General features: G+C 44.8%; 1 protein-coding gene across 2 annotated transcripts in view; it reads left to right on the top strand.

The window, feature by feature from the left end:
* The window catches only part of DMRT1 (doublesex and mab-3 related transcription factor 1), an 84,528-nt gene that overhangs the window by 20,729 nt on the left and 46,574 nt on the right, over positions 1 to 17,225 (top strand). For both annotated transcript variants that reach the window (XM_034774517.1, XM_034774518.1), the window contains exon 3: positions 9,955 to 10,238. In XM_034774517.1, coding sequence (XP_034630408.1) covers positions 9,955 to 10,238 — 284 coding nt within the window. The remainder of the gene's footprint in view (positions 1 to 9,954; positions 10,239 to 17,225) is intronic.

Here is a 17,225-nt window from a genome sequence, read left to right as displayed (position 1 = left end):
AATCACTTTTGGACAATAGTACATTTTTGCTCCTGTTTGCCCTGCACAGCTTAGAGAGAGATTAATTATTTTCCTGCGTGTGCATCAACATTCAAATTATTTATTAAGTTCCAATCAGTTACATTTGTGCAAATCCATTAAAGGAACAGGCTTGGACCTGTGTCACTGAAGGCATCATCTGAAGACCCTGGGGCTGCAGAGACATCGCCAAGGGCACAGGTTAGCCTGCAAAACCTTTATTACAGGTGATGATGGACAAGAAGAGAAAAAAACCCAGCGTGGCTGAGTTTGCAGGGCTGGCAGTTAGAAAAAAAATCCTTTCATTTGTAAGCTTTGCATATTTGAGCAGGAGTATTGAGAGACAATGAGCCAGGAACCCCACAGTGTCATTTTTCCAGAGACATTTAGAGTATAATTGCCCTTTAACTCTCTCGGTGCACTAGGATGTCAGTGACTGGCTCTCAGTAATAATTCCCTCCAAATGTAGAGGTGTGGCCTTCTGTGTAAAAGTCCAAATGAACAAGTGCAAGCCCCTCTGCTGCTAAACAAGCTCCATTCATGTCCCTAATCCATGTGTTCTGCCACTTAGCATGCAGTTGTAAATGTGAATGCTTTGAGTTACCTCTATCAACCAGTCCTAATGGGATTGCCATTTCCTTGAGCATTGGGACAAATCTAGAGATGTCGCTCATTGGCTGGGGAACCTTGGAGACGCAGCAGAGTTACTCTTGCTTCATAGCAGCAGCAAAATGGCCAAGGTAGATGTCCATGTCTACAGAGAGCCTAATTTAAGTGATCCTTTTAAGGGTCTTGAATGCCTTTGTTTTATACATTGGGCTTTGGCGGGGGAATGAGGGAGGGTTGCACCGATGAAGCTACACCATTGCACACTTGGAGGGCTTGATTCATGGTTCCGTGCCACACGTGTGTAGCCATTTATGCCTGTGCAAAGCATGGCCATCCTGAGGGATTTTTTGAACTATTGGAGTGCAGGAAAAGCGTCTGAGAAGTTTCTTAAAACGGGGGGGGGGGGGGGGGGGGGGAATCCCCACTTTCATCCTGTAATTAAGAAATGGCCAACTGGCTTATTATTGGAATTTCCTTAACAATAAATGAATGTTTTCATTATTTTAAATTCACCTTTGGGCTAAGAACAAGGCTGAGAACTTCGCCAGAAAGTTATAAACACCTGAAAATCGGGCATTAGAAAGAAAGTGCCTCCTAAATTTATATCTGTAGAGTCATCATAAAATGAGTTTTTTAAAAGAAAATCAGAAACATTCCTTAGGGAGTCAATTTCCCCCCCATTATTTAAATAATTTATTTTTCTGGGTAAATAGCTTTTTCTGGGGACAGCTTCTTCTCATGGAGGATTAGAGTCAGTGGCGTAGCCACCAGCAGGGAAGCGAACACATAAAAAAAGGCGCCACCTGCCGCGAAGCAGCGAATTAAAAAAAAAAAGAAAAAAATATGAAAAACCCAAGTCTTGCCGCCAAAGACTGAAGAACCCGCCGCCGAATTACCCGCCGAAGACCCAGAGTGACTGAAGGACCCGCCGCCGAATTGCTGCCGAAGACCCGGAGCGACTGAAGGACCCGCTGCCGAATTGCCGCCGAAGACCCAGAGCGACTGAAGGACCCGCCGCCGAATTGCTGCTGAAGACCCGGAGCGACTGAAGAACCCGCTGCCGAGGTGCCGCCCTTGCTGGGAAGCACCCCCGAGTGAGTAAAAATTAAAAAGGCACCACTCTGGGGGAATGTGCTCAGTGGGAGCGGCCATTCCCTCTGCTCCCCCCCCCCAGCTATGCTACTGATCAGAGTCTGCCACCCTGACTCAGTGACTAGTATCTTACTCATGGAGCAGTCCCATTAATTTCAGTGGGATTACTTACAGGGTAAGATGTTACCCGTACTCAGGCCACGTCTACAGTGCAGGTGCCACAGCGGCACAGGTCTGGTTCCATAGCTATGCTGCGGTAGTGCCAGAATGGAGACTCCTTTCAGTGACAGAAGGGGATTTTCCATCACTCCAGGAACTCCATCTCCCTGAGCGAGGGTAGCAAGGTAGACAGATGCATTCTTCCATCAGTCTAGGTGCAGCCACACCAGGGTTTAGGCTGGACAAGTAAGTATCAGAAGCTAGCCCTTAGCTAGATGTCTGAGGGAGGTAAACACAGAAGTTCTGACGTTCCTTTCACTTTCACTCATATACACAAGGAGTGACTCCACTGAAGCCAGTTGGGCCTGACTCTCATTTACACTAAGGCCTCTTTGCATTGCTCCGGCAGTGTAAAGGGGCCTTAAATTAGGCATAACTGTAATTTACACCCATGTTAGGGCCTCTTTACGCTGCCAGAACAGTATAAAGGGCCTTAGTGAAAATGAGAATCAGGCTCAATAGAGTTACACTGCTGTAAAACTGGCCTAAGTGAAGAAAGACTCAAGCTCATGGGACTGGGATGAGAGAGGGGGAGAGGTGGAGTTGAAGGATAGAACCGCTGGCACCTCTGGGATCTAATAGTCAGGCATACCTAATTGTTGCTACTACACTTCCCAGCTTAGGCTAAAGAGGGTCGTCCCACCCTCCTACCCACCCTTTATTAACAGAGAGAAAAAATATTACAGAAACATTTCGGGGGGTAGGAGGTGATTTGCAATGTTTCAAACCGCTCCATGTGTTACATACCTGTGTAGGGTACGCATAATACATCACATGCTACATGCTTAAACAGATTACTGACGGCTTTTGTATGCGCAGTGACAAGAGCTCTAAAGGTCAGAAAAGCTTCCTTAACAAATTTGATAAGATAGTGCAGTGAGCTGTAAAGGCATAAAGTCCTGGGGGTCGGAGACCAGACTAGAAGAAATAATTATGCATGGTAATGGGTAATTACAGATAATGGCCTATTTTGGGGGGTGGCAGAAAATACACAGCCCCACAACCTTGCCTGGAATGCACATTGTCTAGCACATTAACTTTATAGCAAGCTAAAAGTTCAGCACTGGAACAAAAACAAATCCCTAATTTACAAGGGAAATAGCACAGAAATGTTCTTTTCAGAGGCTGAGTTTATTTTTAAAGGCAGAACAAACGTGAGGGTTTTGTTTTGTTCCAGCACCCCCAAGTCAAAAGAACACTGATGGCTAAGCAGAAAATAGTTAATGGTGCCAGCTTTGTTTGACATCTAAAATAGCTCTGTCATGACTGTCTAGTGGGAGAAACATATTGTTCCAGCATTTCTGATTATTACTTTAGGGAGTGATTTCACACCAGCCTCTTTCAAGGCTACTGTCCAACCTCAGAGCCAGCCATGAATTGAACTAACACACTGTCGGAGCAGCATTGCCAGGGTAGTTAGTAGGGGAGTTAGAATGCATTCAGCTGAGCAAGGGGGAAATTGTTAAGTGCTGATCCTAGACTCTTATGAGGCTGAAGACAACTATTGGCTGCTGAGGTGAATGGGTTTTTCTTCCCCAGCTTACGGGGTGTGTGTGTGTGTGTGTGTGTGTGTGTGTGTGTACACAAACTTGGTTAATGACAATGAACACGCAATGGATCACTTGATGATTACCTGTTCTATTCATTCCCTCTGAAGCACCTGGCATTGGCCACTGTTAGAAGACAGGAGACTGGGCTAGATGGACTTTTAGTCTGACCAAGTCTGGCCTTCTTATGTTCTTAGTTGTAAAGAATCAGAAATCAGCAAATGCAGAAAATGAGGTTCACATAATAATGGTTATTCACAGTGCATGTATGCAGTTTACCTTTCCACTATGTATATCCATGCAGCTCCCATTGGAATCAATTAGATTTGTGTACATCTAAGGCCAAGTAGGGCCCTTTGTATATTAAGGTATATCTTTATTAGTATAACTAGTAATCCAAAAAAACTCATATATACGAGGGCGAGTAAATGTTACTATAAGAACAGTAACTTTTGCATTTCTTGATTATATGTTCAGTTATGTCATTGTGTCCTTATAATTGCGTTATTATACATGTTTGTATTGAGTGTGCCTTATTTTGTTAAAGAAAACAGGGAAAGAGCGATTTCAACACTGACTTGGGTGTTGATTGCACTGTGCGCATCTGTGGCTGCATACCCCCAAATATTAGCAGCTAAGGGGGTTCCTCTGACTTGTGGGCTGGCATTGCACAGTGTGCAAGGGACAAAATCCTGGAGCCCTTGCCCAAGCCAGATTACCATTGTGGTTAATGAGCCACTGGTTTAAATCACCTGCTTCTGCAAAAAGAACTTTGAACAGTGGGTCAACTCCTCAGCCAGTGTAGGTTGGCATAGCTCTGTTGACATGAATGATACTATGCTGATTTATTCTGACTGTTGATCTGGTGCACTATTTTAAAGCATGTGGCTAAGTAGAGGCATGGGATCTGGGCCTCTCATAGGGATGTAGATATATAGGACTCTTAGGTGCGGCTGACCCAGGATCTTGCCTCTTTTTAAAAAAAAAATCTCAACCCTCCTGAAATGAATTACTGGTTAATTACTATTAATATGCCATAGACCTGAAGAGCCGTGTACAACACTGAAAGATCAATAATAGTATTTATCATGAGGTATATTGATCTTCCATCTCAGAGTGGGTCATATTTCACACCACATCCTTCAGTGCACAAAAGTAGCAGAAATACTGTATAAGGCTATGTAAACAGGTAGAAGTGAGTTTAGTGATCAAGTACAGCGTACGAGGACTAGAATGGGAAGTGATAACATCAACCTGACAAAGGGCGCCAGATGGGAGGGAGGGTGTGGGGGGCAGCACTGTATGGCAAGCCCAAATTAGAGACTGGCCTAGGAGAAGATGTGGTGTACATGAATCAGGTACATGAATCATGTATAGTATACATGAATCAGGGACCAGTGTGGGGAGGAGGCAGATGACGCCCTATTGCGTGCCTGTATCAGTGACCAGAGGGGGAAGTGGGGAAGACGTTGGCAGCGCCACATGGTGTGGTCACTGGTGACTTGTGGGCAGGAAGAGGCGGGTGGTGCTGTATGGTGTGCCAGCATCACTGACCGGTATGGGGGAGGACACATGTGGGGCCGTAAGGCATGCCCCCCTCAGTGACCTGAAGGCTGAGGACAATTTTTCCAACCCCTCTCTCCTCATACTTGTGCACTGGTGGGTTGCTGCTTTGCTTCAGTGTTGAACCCAGTGTTCTTGACCCCATTTTGGCTACAGTTGCACAAAGTACTACTGTACCTTAAGAAGGTTGGTAGAAGATTACACCTATGCAGCATCTGAACTCCCAGAATACTTTGTAGACTTAGGGCAAGGCTGGTCCTGGTCCTGCACACTGCACAGAACTAGGGAGAAGGTGCAAGGAACCTCTCCTGGTTCCCAAGCATGGGGACCAGAGACAGTCAAGGACAGTATAAGGCTAGCACCTGCAGCAACACTAACCTTCCAAAGAATGCAGGGAAGGGCAGAGTTGGGAGCAAATGAGGCAGCTGGTTAAAAGATGTAGTATCAGTTGTTCTCCTTGGAGCATCGTGCCTAATACTGAGCTCCCGCTGGAGTGATGCACCCCTCATGTGCAGGGATTTCTTTGTTCTCCACGGAAATGCAGCCACCTCTGGAGTGAGAAAGCAGCAGCCAATCTGCCAGCAGCACTGTACTGCTGAGGGTTTCATTTGGGGGAACAGATGAAAAATAGCTTATTAAATGAAAACAACTGAGTCGATCTAGGCAGGCTGTAATTAGCAGAATTCAACCTGCCCAGGCTACTGAAGCTGACAGCTCTTCTTTAATAAATTCAGCTCTGGGGGTTCTTTAATGACTACGAGTGGGCAAGGATTTGGTTTTATGTCTGACGTACAACACAGTTCGTAACCAGTACAGCACTTCCAGCACTATGCTGGAACTCAAGGGAATGGGCCAGCTACTGAGTAACCCCCCACCCCCACCAGCACCTAGCTTTTCCTTGAAGCTCCCCCAATTAGGGAGCGTCTCATCCTGACCCTGTTTAGTTTAAGAGCTGGTAGAGATGCAGGCAGATCAAATGCCTAAAAGTCTCTCCTTCAAACACAAAATCCTCTCCTTTTGAAGTGTAGTGTCCGGCTTTGCTTCAGGTGATTTCAAGTTCAGTTAGGGAAATAGAAGGAAAATACAGGGAGAAGATGTGGTTAAGTATTTTAAAGGTAGAGGGCCTGATTCTGGTCCCTAATCTAGCCCCTGTGCGCCGTTCAGGGGCACAATAGTCTGAGAGAGAATTCCCCGGGAACACAAGCATCGTAGGAGCAAGTGTCTCCTTGCAGCCCCCAGCGTCTGGTGTGTACCAGGAGCAGGAAGATGCGTGCGGTCCGAGCTCTCAGAGCAGCCAGCACCAGCACAAGTGTGCTGTGAATCAGAGTAACCCCTGAGGATGTTCCAAAGGTAATGTTCCTTTCACCAAAGGCCATTTTGGGCCTCAACAGTAGCCCAGAATCCAGGTGGTGCAAAGATGCCATAAAGCTATGCCTTCTGTGTTGTATCTCTGAGGACATGCAGCCCTGTATCTAGCAAGAATACTCCAGGGAAAGGCAGTAACCAGTCACCATGCATGGCTGCAAAGAAAAGCGCTTAGGTTTTAAATCCTGGGTGCAGGAGTTGGCTGGAGCCTGTGCTAGTTCTCAGCTGCTCTTCGCATGATGTTGCGATTTCCTGCATCTTTTGGAATATAACACGATAGTGCCATGAGACCTCACTGAGGCCTCACTCTTCTGCCTCATCTCACGTGGCAAGAGCATTTGGGTCTGCTCCAAAGCCCACTGCAGTCACTAGGAGTTGCTCCAGATAGGGGAGGCTGTTTTACTTTCCCTGAACTTTCTTCCTATGTCTCCTGCTTTTCTGGTGTGTTGTTAGGAGTGCTTCCCAGCCCTCTGGCTGTAGCTCACGGGGGATGTTTGTCAGGCCCATTATAAGAATTGTGGATTCCATAATTTCATGTTCATGAAAGAAAAACGTCCCAGGCTTCTGACAGTTTGAGATTTATGCATGTGGGTGAGTGTGCGGGTGAGTGAACTGGTGAACTGATGAGTCTTAAAAGAGCAGCTCATAAGATTGTACAGATTTTTAGAGAGCAGGAGACAGCAGAAGAGACACAAAGGACCAGACCAATAGATTCATCATGGGGCCCAAGCGCTAAGCCACCAGGGACTACAGCACAACCACGTCAGGAAAAAAGAGGGCGTTGGCAAGTCAACCCCTTAACTCAGTAAACTCCAAACGATGGCTGCCCAGCACGGGTATGCTGTAGTGTGTGCATGAATCTATAAGCTCCCTTTGTGCTCCTATGAAAGAGGCAGCCATAATGCTACATCCAGTGCCTCTTTTCGGGGAAGGGAAAGTGCTAACCCTGCCAGCAGTATTGAACCCCAGAAGGGGTGTGTTTGAGGGATTTGGGGCATGATCATGGCTGTACCCCTGCTTCAGCCCTTCCCACCATGAAAGACCTTTGGAAGCACCAGGAGGCTGTTGCTGGGGCTATAGGGAGCACAACACCCTTTCTAAAAATACAGCAAGTGCTGCATGTGAGCAAGCCCCCGCCCCCCAGTATGCTTGCTCCGTCCCTGCACAGGCATAAAGTGCCCCAGCCAGCCAAGTCTGCCTTGCGTTACCTTCTATCTCCTAGAAAATCTGTATCCCAGCACGGGAAAGGATGGAGGACATTACATTTGGCTGTTGACATATAGTATGAGAAGCTGAGCAGCCTGGCTGCGGTATTATTCAAAACCTAAGTTTGGGGTCAAGGTAATCCAGGGATTTGTTTGATTGACTAGCTTTTCAGTTCCAGTCACCTGAGTTCTGATTTGACCAAAGTCCCGGATGAGATGAACTTGGAGGGTAAAACTGGCAGACTCTGCTTAACAGAGACACAGGCGTGGAATAACAACAGCACCAAAAACTGGGATGGAGGTGAAATAATAGAGCTATATGGGAAAGGTTTCTGCTTCTCTGACCTGATACCTCTAAGCAGGGCTCTAGCAGCCTCACTTGCACAAATGCTGTCGTGTAGATTGGAGAAATGTTCAGAATGTAAGTGCCCAAATGGCTGGATTTGCACTCGGGCAGAGCCTAGGTATTGGGAGAGAAAGGACAGAGAGAAGACACATAGTATTTAAATTACCAAGTTGCTTTGTTTTGACATGTATAAAGATAAACTCCAGTTACAGCAGGGATGGAACTGCGCTATAGACCTGGCATGATACAACTTTTTGATTGTGAGGGCTCTTAATTTCAAGCAGGGAAGGGAGGCAGGGTTGAGTTGAAACCTGTAATAAATGGTACTATTGATCATTTGCAGCTGGAGTGGAGCTCAAATATAATGCTTTACAACTGAGGGTCCTTGTGAGGTAGGTAAATACTGTTGTGTCCATTTCACAGAGATGGTTACTGTGGCAGAGAAATATTAAGTGACTTGACCAAGATCATGCAGGCTCTGTCCACTATAGGGATTTTGTATAAACATTCCATTACCATTGTTAGCACTGGTTCAGCTCTGAAAGTGTCTACAATATTAGGAGGCCAAAATAGAAAGGTCACTGGCTGGCCACCACTGTCCTTGTTAACACCCTGTCATGTCACCCTGCTCAGAACAGATCTAATCAACATCGTGTTAAAAACAACAGCAGCAGCTGTCTACACCTGGGATTGAAATGTTGCAGACACCACTGAAGCTGAAATGGTATTGGCGATGGGGGGGAAAGCTTTAGAAAACATCCCTAGTGTAGATAGGGCCACAGTGACTCAATGACAGAACCAAGTGTTGGAGTTCTAAAGTGTTTGTGCCTCTGATAAAAAATACCCTGTTCAGTACTTAGCCCAATTCCCCACTGTATCAATACTATATCTTGGAAAGTTACAGCGTTGTTTCCTGTGCACTTATATTAGTGCCTCTAAACCCATGTGACTTTGTGCTGACTATGCTATGTGGGGGGCATGCACAGACCTGATGCATGTGTATGAGAAGAGTAGGGGTGTATCAAGCACCTGCGAAGTTTTAAAGGACAATCCCCCTCCCCTCAGAGGAGTCAGAAGACACCAGACCTGCCCTGGGCTAGTATAGAGAGTGGAATTTATACATTCATGCATTAGCAGCTGAGAATGAAGTTGGAGCCTGACTCCCTTCCCGGAAGGAAAGAGGATGGAGCCTTCTTTCTTCAGACAGTAGGGGAGGGATGTGGTAGAGGCAGCCCACAATCTAAGCAGTCAGGAGTAAGATTGAGAGTGTGGCCAGGAATTCTGTGAAGCAACAAAATAATCAGCACCTCTTTCTGCAGTGCCGTGGAAACTGGTGCAAGGGATTCTGGTACGGGTGATTGCCTGAGAAAAATATGCTGCATTTTGACTCTGTTTCTAGAGGAAAGGGGTTGAGTGTCCCTGCCGAAAATAGTCTGAGTCACCCCCAACAAATCAGGGTTTGGATTGCCAGGGCTCACCCTGCTGTGCCTGGGTATCACAGCTTGTGTGGCATGTACGCTCGTCCTCCTCCCGTTCTAAAGCCATGTTTATAGAGTGCCCCAGCTGTCACCTGCAGATAACCAGGTACAAAGGCGGGAATGAAGGGAACCGGTGTCAGCCTGAGGTCAGCATCTTTCTGCTTTTAAGTTAATACAGACTTGACATATAGCTATGATGCACTTTTAAAATGTAATGGTGTAAATCTATTTAATTTGAGTTTACACCTGCTGAGGGTCTGGCCCAATCTCTAACCTTCTAGTCGGATTTGCCTCAGGGGAGATAGTCAGTGGGAGAGGTCTTTCAGGCTCAGCCTTGCCTCAATGAATATCTGCCTGCTGACGCTCCAATGAACAGCAAGCACTGCCTCCCTTCGGCTTTCACCTCCTCCTATCTGTCACCCCGTCAAGCCAGCAGATGGAGAAGAAGCTTAGTGAAAGGTGGACCCTCCTGTTCAATAACCAGCTGTGGTTTGCTTTTATTTTCTTTTCAGAGGGACGGATGCTCATTCAGGACATTCCTTCCATCACCAGCAGAGGGCATCTGGAGAGCACATCTGACTTGGTTGTGGACTCCACCTACTACAGCAGTTTTTACCAGCCATCCCTGTATCCTTACTACAACAACCTTTACAACTACTCCCAATACCAGATGGCAGTGGCCAGTGACTCCTCCTCTAGTGATATGGGGGGCACACTAGTAGGGTCCCCTGTGAAAAACAGCCTGCGAAGCCTCCCAGCCACATATATGTCAAGCCAATCAGGAAACCAATGGCAGGTACTGTGTAACAGAAATGATGTTGGAATTCTGTGTGCAATGTGCTGGGGTCCATGCGCCTGATCCTAATCTCGTTTACACTGATGGAACTCCATTCACTTCAGTGAAGTTGCTGTAGTTCTCAGCAGTGTGAGATTGGAACCAGACTCTCGATGTGTGTTACGGTGTGTTTAAAAAAAAAAAAGAAAAGAAATGTCCTGGGATCCGAAAGCATTATGAAAGCTATGTGACAGGCTGTCAACACAATTGAAACGGGTTTCTGCTCTATTTTTTATTATTTTCTTTTTATAATTAAATATTAGTTTAGTAAGGGTTTGTTTCCAGAAATAAAACAATTATAATTAGTAAATTTACCAGCCGGAGAGCTCAGGGTGGTGTTTTGGAGAAACTGTGTTCTTTAGGATCTCTCTTCATTTCTCTTTTACTATTCCCCTTCAGAGACCCTACACAGAAGTGACCCCTCCTCCCAGCCTGCTAAAACAGTCCATGCCACTCTTTGATTGGCTGGCAAGGGTCAATTGAGCATGACACAAAGCTGTTCTTCATGTGAACGTTAACTCTGCCAGGAAGAAGGAATTGGACTTGGCTCCTCCATGTAACAGTTTGTGATTGCTAGGCCAGCCCTGAGGCATCTTTTAAGCTGTGTGTACCACTATTATATGCAACATTAAACCCAACCTCTCCCCCTTAACCTGAAATAATATTAACCCCCGAGTGTTCAAAGAGGTAGGCAGGGCTTATGGGGAAATCAACCTTTTTTTTTGTTTTGACATTTTTTTGCTATAATTAAATTGCTTAAATTTCTAAATGAAAAGTCATTTCAAACAGGAAAAGTGGAATTTTTCATTAAAAAAATGACAGTTGCAAAATGGTTTTTTTTTAGAAATTTTAGAATCGAAAATTCTTCACAACCAATCCTTCACCCCAAAAATTTCAATTTCAGCAAATCTGCATTTTCCATCACAAAAATTTTGTTTAAAAATTTCCAGCTAGCTCTGTGAATATCCATTTGCATGTGATTTACACATACACAGCTACAGAACTGCAAGTGTGAAATTGGAAAAGAGGCTGTTCCAGGTCGGCCCACAAACAGTCGGTCCATTGTATTTTGAACCCCCTAAGCCAAATGAGCTATTCCTGTAGCAAATTTTTTTTTTTTTACCTTTTTCAACCTCCATTTCTCAGTCTGGAGAAGGACCAAAGGGTTATTTGAGGTCAGAGACTGGCCAAAAAAAAAGAAAGAAAGAAAATCTGAGAGAGTGAAAAGTTGTCTGGTCAGAGAAAGAGAAATCAGGAGTAGGAAATTCAGTCACTCAGTGCCACTCACCACCTCACACTGCATATTCCTCACCCTCCTTTGGAAGTGCTCCCTATGCAGCCACACCTTTTATGGCTCCCAACTTCCCTGGGTTACTTGTCTCCCTCTTGCAAAGCACGAGGGTGCACAACACAATAGTAAAATCACAGCTAAGAGTCTGATGTCCAGCTCCCATAGACGTACTTGTGCTACACTATGTAGTAATGTCGCTGCGGGTTAGTCTGGACACTGTGGATATATACTCGGCATGGCTAGCCTGGGCCATTACTCTAGCTACGCGACTATTTTTAGTGTACAAACTCGATGGGAATTAGCATGAATATGTCTGTGTGAGCTGGGAATCACCTCTTCCTCTCAGCTCCAAGTGTAGACATTCCCACATGGAGAAAAGAAGTTTCCTTCTTCAGAGGCTCCATTCTGAGATTCCCCTCCTCCCCCCAAAGATAAATTGTCAGAAAATCCTCATTTCTTTAAAGGGATAAAAAGATATTGCCCTGAACTGAGAGGTTTGATCCATTCACATTTGAGCTATGGGGCAGTATTGGAAATGTTTTGCATTCCAGTATAGTAGGTTCTAGAAACATCAGCATAGTTCCTCTCCCCACTTACAATACTCTTCGAGTGAGGCTTCCCAAAGGCTGCATAATTCTTTTTTCACTTCCTCCACATAGAAAGGCCCTTTTGGAAACACAGATTAAGGGGAACTCTTGAGGGAAGGGGCAAGATTCAAGGCTATGGCTTTGTGACAGGCTCTGTTTTCTCCTCTTTCAAGTCCTTCACATTCCTGCTTTTCTGAGAAAAGAACTGGCTGGCCCTCCCTATGCCTGAACTCAATGCTGAGACAGCTTCCTTCAGACAAGAGTGATTTGCTCCCTCCCTCCACTTATAGGTGCACATGCGTGAAAACTGGTGCTGCCCCTCACACAAAGTGGTTGTTGGAGGCTGTTCTAGAGCTGTATTCAAGAGTGCTCAGACAGGTCACACACAGGGAGGTGGATTTGGATTTCACTCATGCCAGTGCTGTACAGTATCATTGGTTTACTGCTCTTAATTTTGTTCAATCCAAGTTTTACTTGTTTGGTTAACATGATATGATGCAATACAGTATAGCTCGTAAAATGTTATCGATTCTACCTTTCACTGTAAAGCTGTGTTTGTACAGCTCCTAGCACAATGGGGTCCTGGTCCAGGGCTGGAGCTCCTAGAGCTACCACCATGAAAATAATAAGTCATAATATTTGCATCGTGAACAATATGCTATTAAAATGGACTGTCAATCATGTGATTCACAACTCCTCCAACCAATAGTGATCTCTCCTGTGGTTGCCTCGGTGACTGAGAAAAATAATGGAAAGTGAGGGGTGCATGAGTTGACATAATACATAAGTGTATGCACGTAGTCTGAAGAATTGCAGGAGAGCTAGCTGCTGCATGAAGAGCTATATGGAAGACATTATGCACGTCATAGTGGAGATAGTATCTAAGCTATTGTGTTCTGATGTGTAGTGTAAACTTGAATCTAGATTATTTCTAAATACATGAATTTTATGTATCTGTGGCTTGAGATGAGCTTTGGCTCACTGATGTTAAGGTTTCAAAGTGGTAGCTGTGTTAGGCTAGGTCTACACTACCCGCCTGAATCGGCGGGTAGAAATCGACCTCTCGGGGATCGATTTATCGCGTCCCGTTGGGACGCGACAATCGATCCCCGAATCGATGCTCTTACTCCACCAGCGGAGGTGGGAGTAAGCACCGTCGACAGGAAGCCGCAGAGGTCGATTTTGCCGCCATCCCTACAGCAGGGTAAGTCGGCTGCGATACGTCGAATTCAGCTACGCTATTCACGTAGCTGAATTTGCGTATCTTAAATCGACCCCCCCCCCCCCGTAGTGTAGATGTAGCCTTAGTCTGTATCAGCAAAAAGAACAGGAGTACTTATGGCACCTTAGGCCTGGTCCACACTAACCCCCCACTTCGGACTAAGGTACGCAAATTCAGCTACGTTAATCATAGAATCATAGAATATCAGGGTTGGAAGGGACCTCAAGAGGTCATCTAGTCCAACCCCCTGCTCAAAGCAGGACCAATTCCCAACTAAATCATCCCAGCCAGGGCTTTGTCAAGCCGGGACTTTAAAACCTCCAAGGAAGGAGACTCCACCACCTCCCTAGGTAACGCATTCCAGTGTTTCACCACCCTCCTAGTGAAATAGTTTTTCCTAATATCCAACCTGGACCTCCCCCACTGCAACTTGAGACCGTTGCTCCTTGTTCTGTCATCTGCATTAATAACGTAGCTGAATTCGAAGTACCTTAGTCCGAACTTACCGCGGGTCCAGACACGGCAGGCAGGCTCCCCCGTCGATGCCGTGTACTTCTCTCGATGAGCTGGAGTACCGGCGTCGACGGCAAGCACTTCCGGGATCGATTTATCGCGTCTAGACAAGACACGATAAATCGATCCCAGAAGATCGATCGCTTACATCCGGACCAGGAAGTAAGTATAGACGTACCCTTAGAGACTAACAGATTTATTTGAGCATAAACTTTCTTGGGCTAAAGCCCACTTCATCGGATGCATGCAGTGGAAAATACAGTAGGAAGATATCTATACACAGAGAACATGAAAAAATGGGTGTTGCCATACCAACTGTAATGAGAGTTATTAATTAAGGTGAGCTATTATCAGCAGGAGAAAAAAAACTTTTGTAGTGATAATCAGGATGGCCCATTTCCAACAGTTGCTATTAAGCATTGTTATAGATCTTTATACATGTACCATTTACCTATAGTCTGAGTTATGGTGCCCCAGCTGTTTAAAATATATGACATTGTTTTTAACAATATTTAGGGGTGGGGGAAGAATAATCTCTTTTTTTAAGATCTTATTTTAGAAACTCAAGATCTTTTGTTTCCTCGCCAGTTTCATTTCCTTGGGTCTTGGAAAAGCTTTAACTCCTACTAGCGGAGCTAACCCAGCTGCACATTTTAAATGCCAGCTTTTCTGCCGTTGACAGCAGTTGGATATAGAGGACAACAATTAAATGTAACATATATACAGAGGACTATTACCTTTTAGCTAGCACTTTAACACCACTGCCTTGAGACTCAGAATACAGTCATCGAGCCACATCCTCCGCTGGTCTGTATAGGTCCAAATGTGTTCAAGACAGTGGAGCTAAACCACTTTACACCAGCTGAGGATCTGGCCCATCATCTTACTGGCCAACAAGGACTGGTGAGAATCCGTTTGGAATCCGTCAGTGCTGTTCTGGCCAAAAGTCACTGCTAAGAGATTTGAGGCATTAACTTCTCCTTGTTGCAGTCATAGGTGTCCCAGTCTCAAATGGGCAAGTTAGTGAGAATGGCCCAAAAATTGAACCTAGGTCTTCTGCCAGACAGTGAAAAGCACAGTCACTAAGAACACGGCCAGGTCCTGCAGCCTTTTTCCTGTTGTTTGTCTCTATGGCGGAGATGCAGGAAGGAATGGTGTTGTTTGAAGAGTTAGGAATAATGTGACTGACATACTGTTATAACAGAGAGACAAGGTGGGTGAGGTAATAATTTTTATTGGGCCAATTTCTGTTGGTGAGAGAGACAAGCTTTCAAGCTACAGAGAGCTCATCACATCTATGTAGCTCGAAAGCATGACTCTCTCATCAACAGAAGTTGGTCCAATAAAAGGTATTACTGCACCCACCTTGTCTTTCTAATATCCTGGGACCAACACACCTGCAACAACACTGCAAACATACTGTGATAGGTAGCCAATGTGAAAATTATCAGAAAATATTTTATAATGAGAGATAGGATAGATAACACTTTACAGCACAGGGGGCAGTGACTCTCATACAGGCAATTAGGGAAAGCAGTGTTTTGCACTGAAGTAGACTAAACGTAAGTGGGAATTAGATTCCCACTGCAATCTGTGGTTGAGTATAGAATATGAATGGTCAGTATTGCATATATTCAAGGAAAGCTCCCTGCAGACTAGTTCCATTGTGGGAAGAATACGAAATTGTGGTGAAGAGGAAGGTAAATGAAACTTCAGTGTCAATTGCAAGTAAAAGTTAAAGGAGTGTTTTAAAGGAAGATCTGAAGAGAGGAGATGGCTAAGGTTTTTATTTGCCCTTAGAAGGATTAGCTGGTTTTAATATATTGGTAGTTATACTGGCAACCCCCCAGCGGAGATGCAAATTATAGTAGCTGAAGAGTGCTTTTGTCAGTGTGGCTTAAACCAGTTCCCCAAACAGAGTAAGTCACCCCAGCGAAAGGACTTTGTTCGGTATAGCTGCATCTACACTAGGGCTTTTGCCTGCACAGCTGTATCAGTTAGGGGGTGATTTTTTCCACACTTCTAATGACATAGCTATGCCAGTGAAACTTCCCTAGGCCAAGTCTGCACACCGTTTTTGTTGCAGTATCACAATTTTGGTGAGGGGAGTGATTTTATTTTTTGTTGAAATAGTACCAGTACAACTCCTAGTGTGGACGCAGTTACGTAGGTGTAAAGGTGTGTTAGTCATGGTCTGTATTTAAAAGGTTTGTGGGCACAGCTATGTTAGGAGTGTGGTTTATTTATTTATTTATTTATTTTTGCTGCCAGAACTGTGCTGGCAAAAGCCTTAGTGTAGACATGGCTAAACTAGCAGTCCAGCATCAGCTATACCAGCAGAAGAGCTTATTTTGCTGGCACAAGTTGTGTCTCCACTCCGGGGATTTATCAGTATAGCTCTATTGGCAAATCTTTTAAGTGTACAGAAGGCCCCAGGCCGGTATTACTTATTCCTCTTCCCATATGGGAATAAGCTATACTGATATAAGCACATTTATATACCGGAATAAGTATTTCCATGCTGGGAATGGGGGGAAGGTTTGAGCTGCTTTAACTGTACTAGGATAGTTAAAGCAGTACAACTTTTGTGTATAGACAAAGCTTTAGTAGCTCTGCTGTTTGCTGTTTGGGCTAGAAAAATGAATTTAGGGAGCAGGGCAAAGCGATTGGGGAGGGAACATGAGTATGTGCGTGGGATGGGAAGAAGATTAATGCATCATTGAGCTTTGGCAAATAAACTGAATCACTGAATCTTTAATGTAGATTAATGTCAGATTTCATTAGTCTTTGTTCTTTGCAGGAGCTCATGTACTTGCATGGATTCCTGTGGGGGAAAGTTTGGTCTTGTGGTATTTCTCTGGAGGTTTCATTTGTTTGTATATAATTATTCAGGAAGCTGTATCCATCACAATACGATGAGCATAACGAAAATGGTAGTGTTTAAGAGAGCAGCACCAGCAGCGTTATCTGATATGTTTTTAGTTACTTAAAGCCAGGTTTTCTTGCCAGTTTAAGGCAGATGTTCAAATAAGACCTGATGTGGAGTATTAAATATTATTTCATAAACAAAAAAGTACTTGCATGTGCACAAGAGAGGGAAGGCGGAAGAAATGTAACAGGCTTAACAGTTACTATCCATCTCTTTTCGTTCTATTTCTGCACTTAGCAACTGGGCCCTCTCTCTGGTCATTGTAACAGAAATTCATGCCTTATATCCAATCAACAGTGAAATGAGTTGAACAGCATTGGCACTGGGAGTCCGCACACGTTCATGTTTTAATGGAAGTTGGTGAATTGCTGTCTCTGGGACCAATGTCACTGACAGCTGTTTAGCT

Source organism: Trachemys scripta, chromosome 6, assembly GCF_013100865.1.
Source record: "Trachemys scripta elegans isolate TJP31775 chromosome 6, CAS_Tse_1.0, whole genome shotgun sequence".
Classification (NCBI taxonomy): Eukaryota; Metazoa; Chordata; order Testudines; family Emydidae; genus Trachemys; species Trachemys scripta.
This window is presented reverse-complemented; position numbering and strand designations above follow the sequence as displayed.